This window comes from Hevea brasiliensis, chromosome 1 (assembly GCF_030052815.1).
Source record: "Hevea brasiliensis isolate MT/VB/25A 57/8 chromosome 1, ASM3005281v1, whole genome shotgun sequence".
Taxonomy (NCBI): Eukaryota; Viridiplantae; Streptophyta; class Magnoliopsida; order Malpighiales; family Euphorbiaceae; genus Hevea; species Hevea brasiliensis.
This window is the reverse complement of record NC_079493.1, coordinates 33,144,314-33,155,704: the sequence shown is the minus strand read 5'-3', so window position 1 is coordinate 33,155,704 and position 11,391 is coordinate 33,144,314. Positions and strand designations below refer to the sequence as shown.

The 11,391-nt window shown below is 28.5% G+C and overlaps 1 protein-coding gene across 1 annotated transcript; it reads left to right on the top strand.

Moving 5' to 3' along the window:
* Positions 1–2,055: 2,055 nt before the first annotated feature.
* LOC131179206 (NADH--cytochrome b5 reductase 1-like) lies at positions 2,056–10,992 on the top strand. The gene is made up of 9 exons (XM_058145324.1): positions 2,056–2,306; positions 3,825–3,966; positions 4,055–4,145; positions 4,238–4,315; positions 7,018–7,098; positions 7,194–7,283; positions 8,490–8,555; positions 10,498–10,584; positions 10,672–10,992. The coding sequence occupies exons 1-9, from the start codon at positions 2,195–2,197 to the stop codon at positions 10,762–10,764; spliced, it is 840 nt and encodes a 279-aa protein (XP_058001307.1). The 5' UTR covers positions 2,056–2,194; the 3' UTR covers positions 10,765–10,992.
* Positions 10,993–11,391: the final 399 nt, after the last annotated feature.

Sequence of the window (11,391 nt, the reverse complement as noted above, 5' to 3'; positions counted from 1 at the left end):
TTGTATTTTGAGCAATTCTTAGGATAATTTTTTGGTGTAAACAATATTTAATAACCATAATAAAAAATTTTTTCAATAACAATCACAAACAAAATTTAGTGCTGTTTGGTATGCATTTTGGGATTGAAATTATTTTTCTGAATAAAAGTATTATTTTAAAAATTATTAAAAAAAATAATTTGAGAAAAATTATTTTGTTATTTTAACGTTCTTATAATTAAAATTTATATAATTTAATTTTAAATTATCTTTTAATACTCTCTAATTAATATTTAGAAAAATAATTTTTTTAACAATAATTTTAACAGTAATATCAAACAAGCTCTTAAATGACATTTAGCATCTAATACTATTTTATTTTTATTATGAAAAGATAAATATTTTCGGAAAAAATTTTAGTGTTAATGCTACCTCGGCAATCCATAATTTTTTTTTAAATTACATATTTAATATGCCCTTAGTTAAATATTCCTATTTGGGTGTTTATAGAATATAATATTTTGTAAATTTTATTTGTTTAACACAAAAATTGAAAGTGTAATTAAATGTTAAAATGTATTGCTGTTAGAATTGGAATGGACTCATCAATCAGATCAATTTAATAGAAAATTAGATTCAATGAAACCCTCTTATTTTGTAAATTAGAATTGATAGATGTGAACTGATAAGATAACTAATGAACAATTAATTGGATCGAATTTAAAAAAAAAATAGATTACTTTTTTTTTTAAATAAATAAATAAATATAAATTGCTCTGCAAGAGACTCGACCTCTTGTCTGTGCAGAGCTTGAAAGCTTGAAAGCTTGAATGCGTGACCGCTAATTCCACTATACACAGCTTGTAAATTCTTCTTCTTCACATACATTTACATGTGATAATTGTAAAATAATAATAATAATAATTTAAAAAAAAATAAAATTTATCTTTTTTTTTTTAAATTTTGATATGAATAACTAATTATGCTAATAATTTATTTTATTAATTTTTTAACTTAAATAATTAAATTAATTTTATATTTTAGATTGATTTTTTATATCATAAAATATATAAATTTTCTTTGTTAATTGTGTTCTAAATTTTTATTTATCAAAATTTGTTTTTTTATTGATACAAATAACTTCATTATTATGAAAATTTTATTTTAAGTTTTTTTTATTATGAAATATTATTATTTTCAAAAAAATTATTATTATTTAAATTTGAAGCTTTAGTTAAAAAATTCAAATTATTTTTTTAAAAAATACATTTTAAAATACAACTAATTTAATTTTATTATTTATTTATAAAATATATAAATTAATTATAATGATACATTATTATTATTTTTAAGAGATTATTATTTTTAAAATATATAATTAACATTTATTTGATAATATAACGATTAAATTTGGATTGGATGCAAATTAAACCTTAAAACTTCAATTCTTTATATTTATCAGTTGAATAATTAGGTCATGTCTAAAAATTTTGGTAAAATATAAGTTAATCTAGAAGAAAATAGAATAATTTATAATTAAATTTAAGGTATAGTAAAATCCATAATCAATCCATGATATGTATAACAACTTGGTCCTTAAATTTTAATTTTATTAACAAATTAGTTCCTACTTTTTAAATTGACTGTTAATTGTATTTAAATTTAAAATAATATCATTTCTAAAGTTTTATTTTTTTAATAAAATATTCCTGAAAGTTTTATTTTATAAGCAAAGTAGTGCCTACATCTAAATTTATATTTAAATAATTATTTATTTAATATTTAAATAATTATATATCTAAATTTTATATAACTATTTAAATAAAAATAAATAATTATTTAAACATAAAATTTAAATATAAAAATTATTTTATTAATAAAATAAAATTTTAAAATTAAATTAGTTTAAAGTGAAAAGCAATAGATGATATAGACTAATTTGTTAATAGAATTAATTTTTCAAGATTAAAACTATTACTTATTGTAGATTTTACTATACTTTAAGGACTTAATTGTAAAATATCATAAAAAATTCTATCTGAAATTCAACGGGGGAGAGTTATTATCACCTGCAGCAGAGACTTTCTAAAATAGTTGTGAGCCTATATGAACAGTTGCTACTAAATGGTCTTGAATCCGTCGAGGAAGGAAGAGCGAGAAGGGGAAAATAAAAACCTCCAGTGCTGAAACGTTTGTTTCTCTCTGTGTTCCAGAAATGGAGAGTTTAAAGTCTCACAAGGCGGAGATGATAAGCATCGCCGTCGCACTCTTGGCCATCGGTGCGGGAACCGCCTACTATTTCTATATCACCACCAAGAAACCTAAAGGTATAAACTTTTCCATCTCTTTTGCTCTCTCTCTCTCTCCGTATGTATATAGTAAACATTTGTGTTTGCATATACGTTTGAAGCTTTTGGTTCTTGGGGTCTAATGATAGCTAATACTGAAGAAAATTTCCATTTATGGTTTTTTCTTTTTATATAATTAATTTGGATAGGAAAATTGACTTTTATGTGTTTTACGGATTGTAGGTTCTTCCCTTTTGGAGATTAGTTATGTAAATCATATGTTTTAATTTCTGCTAAATTATGCTTATAAGTTAATTGGATGCTAATTTATGAGATGTATGAAACTAGAAGAATGGGACCAAAATTTGTTGGGATTTTGTTATAAGATGATATGAGTTGAGTAAGAATATATGTGCTTATGTTGAGGCTTAGGGATAAACATTGATATTAATCAAAGAATGAACATTTGTGTTGAGTCATAAGATGAGAGAAAGGTATGGAATGTAGCCCATGGGATGTGAATATGGATGATGAGTTTTTAAGGGTGAACTTAAATTACAAATGGAACTAGTTCTTATTATATTGTCTTTCTAAGGTACGTTAGTCAACCACATCTAGACTTGTTAGCTTTGTTTTCAATTGGAAGTCATACATTTCTTCAAATGATAATATTGGTACACTCACTTAGGCAAAGTCCAAATGCAGTGAAATGGATTATGTATTTCTTGTGCTTAAGCTCAAAATATGCGAAACTTGTCATATCATAAAAGTAAAAGAGAAATTGTTATGTTCTGGGAAAAAAGTTCTATTTTCAGAGGATGTGAATATTATTTTCCCTATCATCTACTTGGGCAGCTTACAAGAAGAATATGCAGCATCTATAACATTAATGCTATAGGTCTTGATCAAATGAAATATGACAATTATATAGTTTAAATGAATTGAAGAGGAAAAACAAAAACTATTATTATAAATGGATTTGTATGCATGAAACTAGCAAAGTACAAGGAAAAAGCAAAGGAAAATAAGTTATGACTGCAGTAATCATTAGAAAGAAACCCTGACATATGTTTTATTACAAGAGTACCATTTGATTCCATAAGGATGGTTTTATCTCAGAGAAAAGGTGCTATCCCTCAGTCCATTTAAGAAAAGTCAATTACTTAAAACTATGTCTAATCTTGATTTTATGCAACCAAAAGATTTGTTTGATTTTGTACTGTTTGATCTGCATTTTTTGTTGGTTGCTTTTCATTCTATAATTGAGGTCTTATTTATAGAACTAGGTATCTCAATCATATTACGATTTAAGAACTCTAATTTAATCTTTATTAGGAATACTAAATGAGATAAATTAAGAAATAATAGACCTAATAATAATAAAATTCCTAATAATAAAAACTCTTTAAATTTCCTAATTCTATAATAATTAAAATTCCTAAATAAAATTTTAAGTTTCCTATTCTGCATTAATAATCTTTCCAATATACAGCAGAAGTTATGTCTATTTGTTTGGCTGCTTCTGAAACTTCACTAACCAACTTCACAAGTTGATAGGTTGCTTGGACCCTGAAAACTTCAAGGAATTCAAACTTGTTAAGCGCACCCAACTCAGTCATAATGTAGCTAAGTTTAAATTTGCTCTTCCCACACCAACTTCGGTATTGGGACTACCAATTGGACAACATATGAGTTGCAGGTTTGTTTTGTGATTCTCTTTGTTTTGTACTTATCTATAGCTGATGCCTTTGTTTCTATCATGCTAAAAAAAGTTATTTTCTCAACAGAGGAAAAGACAGTCTTGGTGAAGAAGTTATCAAGCCATATACTCCCACAACTTTGGACTCTGATCTTGGTTACTTTGAACTAGTTATAAAGGTCAACAAATACTACAGTTTATCGTTTTATATTTCATTTTGTTGTCACTCAATTCCTTTTGCCATCCTCATTTTATTGTTTCATATACATAGATGTATCCACAAGGAAGGATGTCCCACCATTTTCGAGAGATGTGTGAAGGTGATTACTTGGCTGTGAAGGGACCCAAGGTAAAACTATTTCCTTTCTTGAGTCATGCGTTGATGCCATTGGATTTTCCATTTATTCTATTTGACTTTTTGCCTTAATGAATTCAATTTTCAACTTGCTCAAGCAATTTCTCAGTGCTATAAAAAATGTGGTTCCCACTTCTCAGCAGAGATTTTTTGTGAATATGTTTATTTTTTCCCCGCAAACAAATAGTCACAAAGCTCATCCATTCTGAGTAAAGCTGCATCACATTTTAATTTCTCATCAATAAGACAAAAGTTAAAACTTTTGAATCTAACAGTTATGTCATGCTAGCTTGATCAAGTAGGAAGCAATCAAGCGATTCAAGCCAGCTAAAAGATTTTCTCTATATATCAGCATATGTCTATATAAAACTAGAAACAGTTGATTCATTCCATTAATGCTAAATACATTGGCTGAAAGATCATGCAACTTAAACATTTAAAGTAACTAAAAGCAACTACGTTAGACAAAAACCAGAATATAAATTTATAGGACTATTTTTACCATATGTATATCTATAGTAAGATTGTAGCCTTGGCTATAAATCTTATTGATCTTAGCCCTTGAAATTTCTTGAAGGCCTTAACCATTGGCGTGGCCTTTGTGGGAGAAATGGAAAAATTGAACTGCATAACTTTTTCATAATATGAAAGGATGAAGGCAAACTGTAATGAAGAAAGACAACTAAATAGTAAATACATATGATATTTTCAAAGAAAGGAACTTTCATTATAAATTGATGAAAAGAAATGCTACGTAATTTGTTAACCCAAGAATCACGCTTGAACTGTATCTGATATTTTCTGGGTATGCCAACGCATATGTAAGGTGAATCTTAGGAGGTATGTTGTAATGTGGAGGAATATAATTGTGAGATGCTGGCATACTTATATGCTACATCCATCTGTAGGGGGTTAAAAAAAAAAGGAAAGAAACTGAAAAGGAAAAGATACACTTAAATATCCACTGCTAAACAAACATTAACAGTCAACTAAGGATGAGTGGTAACCAATACAGTAAAACTTAGCTTATTGGTTGATGAATAATTAATATAACCTTCTAGTGGAATTGTAAATTAAAATAATAAAATTTCACATAAGCTACATAATTCCTAGATAGATATGTTCACATAAGCTATATGATTTTCTTGTTTCCTACATATTCTATTTTGTCCAGGATTTAAAATTGGGCTCCTAGCTAGAATCGACTTACTAGTGTTATTTTAAAACCTGAAAGCTCTGTTGATTCAAGACGGGGGACTGATTGATTTCTTGTCTTAACAATGGTTGACAATGAAGTTGTTTATGAGTTATGGCATCACAAGTAAAATAATATTGAAATGTGTGGAAAGTATGGTAAATTCGTAGGGCTTTGATGAATAATCATGATTATTTTTCTTTAGTGGCTAGCTTTTATTATTAGTAGGGTTTGAATTCATAAATAGGCCTGCAACCGTTTTGGCTGATGGTAAAGAAATTAATATATAGAAGTGCAACTACTTATTGCAAATGGACAAGAGAGGATTTTTATTGTTTTTCATATTACAAAAATCCTGTAGGCTTTTATCTGCTATAATTTTTCCCAAATGCACTTTGTTCAATATTAAAATGTATTGTTGAGGCCAATATTAACCTATATAAAATATTACTATAAAATACTATTACATATGCTTTAAGATTTCTTGATCCAATATGAAATAAATATCGTGCTTCATCAATATAAAATGAGCTTATAATTTCTTTTAATATTTTTAATTTTGAGAGATATGCATAAATATAATGTAAGAAAAATAAAATTTTAATCAGCTATTGCTTAAATCTTCTTATCTGCTCATGTTAAATCATTTTTGTGTGTGAAAAAAAAATTATGATTTTCTGAAAATATTAATTATGAAAGAAATTATCATTTTGTGAGATTTTCTAATTGGTTACAACACTTTTTAATAACAATTTGATCTTAGTTTTTATTAATTTCATGTAGTTACCAACAACATTTTAATATTTATTTTAAATAAATTTGTTAAAATATTAAAAAAAAAATTCCCTGAAAAACTTTTGTGTTTTTTTGCTTGGTAGAAGTATTTATGGGTTAATTATAACATTTGACACATGAAATCTGGCTAGTATTGAATAGTATCATGAATTGACATTTATTTGAAGGTCATAATTGCTTAATTCTCTCTCTGTCTACATATATTAATATTCGAAGTTTTATTATTTGATAATGTTCGTTTGACCCTCAAATTTATTCTCAAACCCTAAGACTCCAGCTTAATGGCTTTATCACTCCTTTTTCTTTTGAAGATTGCTAATAATCTTTTGAGTTGTAGAGCTTGTTTCTCGTCATTTGCAGACAGTCTTTCAGACAAGTTCTATGAATCCACTCTAAACCTCAAAACTTTATAATTTTGTTACCATAACTGTAAGATTGATCTTAACAGTTCCAATTCATTTATCTTTCCTTCCATTTTTGTTGTTCTTCAGTAGTGCATTGATTGGAAAAATTAAAACTTGACATTTAGTTTATCCAACATTCTTAACTGTTCATGTTTGATTTACTTTGGTCAAATTTATGCCGAGTTGAATTTTTTCAAATCTCTGAATGGTCACTTTCTTTTTAGAAAAAATTTAAATTCATAATTTATCAATCCTTTAAAAAAACTCGTGTAAAGATTGACATATTTATGTGATGCTTCTAGGGGCGCTTCAAGTATCAACCTAACCAAGTTAGAGCTTTTGGGATGCTTGCTGGAGGTACTGGAATAACTCCAATGTTCCAAGTATGTGATTAGAAATGGCCTTTCTATTTTCCAGTTGTAAAAATCATCATTTTTTACTTAACAAACACTTTTATTTCTCTTTTTGGTTCCCATAGGTTACTAGGGCCATAGTAGAAAATCCCAATGACAAGACCAATGTACATCTTATTTATGCCAATGTCACATATGAGGACATTCTTTTAAAGGTAAATCTATCCCTCTCTCCCTCTTTCTCATAAGAATTATTCATGAATGCCTAATCTGTTAACTAAAGGCATACCATGGCTTTTTTGTTTTCAAATATAGATGTATACCTACTAATCTAAAATATTGTGTGTGTGTGTGTGTGTGTGTGTGTGTGTGTGTGTGTGTGCATGCCATATACGTATGAGACAATATTTAAATGTAACATGTCAAGAATATTTCACCATAAGAGTCGGAACAACAACGAATTTCTATATAAGAAGAGAAGGGGCAAAAGTAATTAAAGTTCATGAGATGGAGACGTATGCATTGGGTAAAATGTGAGAAAAAGTGACTAGTCGTGGTTTCATACATGCATAAAAGAGCAATTACTCCACCAGTAAGCCTAGGAAAGTGAATATTCGAAAGAGTACTACAGTGATGAGGAAAAGTGATGCTGCTAGCACTAGCAGAAAGCTCTGCTGGATATAGTATCCTAAATAAGTGTATAAAGACATTTTTCATTATTAAACATTTAAGGGAGATTGGATAGGGCAAAATTGGTTGTGTATAGTCACATATATAGCTGTGATGAATCTTTGTTAACATATGTCATGTGGGCAAGGATGAGTTGAATCAGGTCCAATTGTCATTGTGCCTTGTTTTGGAATCCTTAAGAGCAGTGATTGTAATGATTATGTCTTGGTCTGGAATCTTTATTATTATATATATTCTTTATCATATAAATTTATATAATGGAGATTAAATATCAAGTTTTTTTTTATTTTAACTATATTATTTAAATTATTTTATCATTTTATGCCTCTCTCTTCTTTATAATTACCCTATTTATTCTTCTAGATGCAATAAATTATGTTTAATTTTTTAACATTTTATTTGACCACTATATATATAGTAAAAAAAACAAAACAAAAACTATTGTCAATCATAATTATTTAACATTTAATGCTATAAAATTAACTTGTGATATTATTATTATTATTATTGTTATTATTATTATTATTATTATTATTATTATTATTATTATTAAAAAAAGCAGATATTATCCCCTGCGCATCACACTGATACCAGACTAGTTAGATTTAAGAACAAGAGAGGGAACATTTAAGGCAGAGCAAACTTGGGAAAACAGCTGTGATGAATATTCTAGGACTCAAAAGGTCTCAAATAAATTATCGCATAACTTCGTTTTGATTTTATGTTTGTAGGAAGAGCTGGATGACCTTGCAAACAATTTTCCTAACCGCTTCAGTGTCTACTATGTTCTGAATCAGGTATATTTATTTTAATTTCTATTAAGCTCTTAGTTTCCCTTTTCTTTTGTATTCTCAATTTCTTGTGATGCATTTTGTTCTCCTAAATTTGTTAAAATGGTTATGGCAGTTGTATAAGCTTTTGAAATCTTTTTAGAACTTCTAGTGCTCCAGTAGGGGGTATAAACTAGGTAAACCTAACTTAACGAATACAGTAGAAATTCTGGATTGGGTGAGTGCTGTCTATATGGACTATGGAGGGATGCTGCTAGGACTGTCATGCAATTGTTGTCATTCTCTCTTCCCTTTTACTCTTACTCTCTCTCTCTCTCTCTCTCTCTCTCTCCCCCTCCCTCCCCCCCCTCCCAACCCACCTCTCCTTTTTTTTTTTTTTTTGGTTCTTCTTTGGGTTTGATTGGAAATTCTAGCTCATCCTCAAATTTCTTCTGCATAGGAGAGATTCAGTTGATCAGAAGAATTATCTAATTATCTCTAATAAGATTACTAATTTTATGTAGTGAATCACTATTTTCAGTCTACAACGAGTGAATTCAGGAGTTTACTTCCTAAAATTGCTTATGTAATGGCTTTTTCTTTTTTTTCCAATAAGCATAAATTTTAAAGGGAAGCTGTACCATCCTTTATCCACTCAACAGCTTCCTAAATGAAAACATGTATTGGGATGATTAGTGCATTATTATGTTTTATAACATATTTTGTATGACCTTTAGGCCTTCCAACTTACTCAATAGTTTTTTGGTCTAATTTGTAATTAATTAATTAAGTTTGGAATAGACTTAGGCTATGGACATGTTAGTGCCGTCGACATCCTGGGTTGAAGGCAGGTATTCTGTATTGAATACAATTGATTGAGCTCAGAGTTGAGTTTTGACCCAATTCACAATGCTGGGTGCATGCTTAGCCCAAAGCTTATGTGGTCTTAGCGAGTTAACATTGGCCCATTTTGTTAGGATCTCTTTCTCTCTGTCTTTCAACTACTTTTCTCGTGAAACCCACTTTTACTTGAACGCATTTTCTTAGATTGATTCTCTTATATGGAATGTGACAATTTTACTATAAATGCCTTATTACATCAAATATACTTACAAAGTATCATATTATGAAATATTATAAATTATCTAATTATCAGGCACTACAAAGAAGTGACGTTATAGTTAAACTTAACATAATACTAAGGAGGCATTTGGTACGAGGTTAACAAGGGATGATTATTATTACTTTTATGACTTTTAATCCCTCATTAATATTATTTGGATACTTAAAGAGATTAGATTAACTTTTTACATCACTAATATTTATGCCTTATTAAGAGGTTAGATGTTAACCTTGGGGGAACAAAGATAATACTTAGCATCTTTAAAAGTTAAAACTTACAAGAATGATATTTAACCCTTAATTTTTTAACTTTCTACCAAACGTATCTTAAGCATAACATATATATGAATAAGATGTTTAAAAAAAATATAAAAAATTATAAAAAAAAAACTGGCTAAAAGACCATTTTGCTTTAGTGAAAGAACGAACCTGTGTTTATAACTAAATTTTTATGTTTATTCACGTTTTTTAAATATTCTTTCATCTATAATTATATTATTATTAAAATATATGATATTAGAATTAAAAAATTATTAGCATAATATTAGGACCAAGGTAGGTCGAGCTTGTCCTGTCGGTGCAGCTTGAGCTCTTATCTGGTCTATATTTGTTGGTCTGGAGTCAGCCCAACTACAGCTCATATAAAGATCATCATTTGTTGTCTGCTATTCATAAAATGGCCAAGGAATATTTGTGTAAAAAAAAAATCCGATGAAAACTACATTGATTTTGAATAATCAGGTAGTAATAACATGTTCCTAAAAGCATATATCGCAATATTCTTGTTGTCCTTAAAGGTTTTATTTATTCTATTATTATGAAATTAATTACAAAATGTTATCTTCAGCCTCCTCAAGGATGGGATGGTGGCATGGGGTTTGTATCCAAGGAAATGATTCAAACCGACTGCCCACCACCAGCAGCAGATGTTCAGGTAACTTTCAGAATGCATAATCCCCTTCGTTCTTCCTCATATTTATTGAAAACAAGTAAGACAAACCTTTTCCCCCCCTTCTTTTAGATACTAAGGTGTGGTCCTCCACCAATGAACAAGGCCATGGCTGCTCACCTAGAGGCTCTTGGATACACTTCCCAAATGCAGTTCCAGTTTTAGGCATGTTGTGGAGCATTGTCATTCTCTAACCATTGTGGTGTTAGTTTCAGACAATAAGGACACAACAAAATTCAGGTTCTTCTTATAGGTTGAAGAGGTCTTCCTAATTTTCAATTCATCATAGTTGTGATTGATAAGAAATGAATGTTTACCATTGAAATTGCAGGTGACAGGCACCCTTCCTTCTTTATTGTTATTTAAGACATTGTTGCCCCCTTTGCTTTCTTACTCCATTTTCCCAACAGAAATGATTGCACATGTCCTTTAAATTAAAATCAAACAATTTAATTTATGAAATTTTATTTTAAAATTATCGAGGCAAAGTTTTCGTTTATCTTATAATTAATTGAAAAGAATTTAAGTTTGAAGATTAGCTTGTAATAAACATGCAGTATATAGCTTAATTTTATAGCAAGTTAGAATTTAGATTGATTTTATGCTCATCTCCTTTTTCTTTTTGTTACTTTAACGAGTTATCAATTAAAACAAGTTGCATTGTTATGATTTTGCATTTTGACTAATGCTTAAATTGAGCACAACTTTCTCCGGGAAATAAAAATAATAACAATAATAATTTTATATTTCCAGGGCACGATACCATTCGTCTATGCCCGGCATTTATAGCTA

Bases quoted from the DNA above. Each gene is read 5' to 3' on its own strand.
- LOC131179206 (XM_058145324.1), top strand. From the start codon at position 2,195: ATGGAGAGTTTAAAGTCTCACAAGGCGGAGATGATAAGCATCGCCGTC. The intron at 7,284-8,489 runs GTAAATCTATCC...TTATGTTTGTAG, and splicing joins ATGAGGACATTCTTTTAAAG to GAAGAGCTGGATGACCTTGC. The intron at 8,556-10,497 runs GTATATTTATTT...TGTTATCTTCAG, and splicing joins TCTACTATGTTCTGAATCAG to CCTCCTCAAGGATGGGATGG.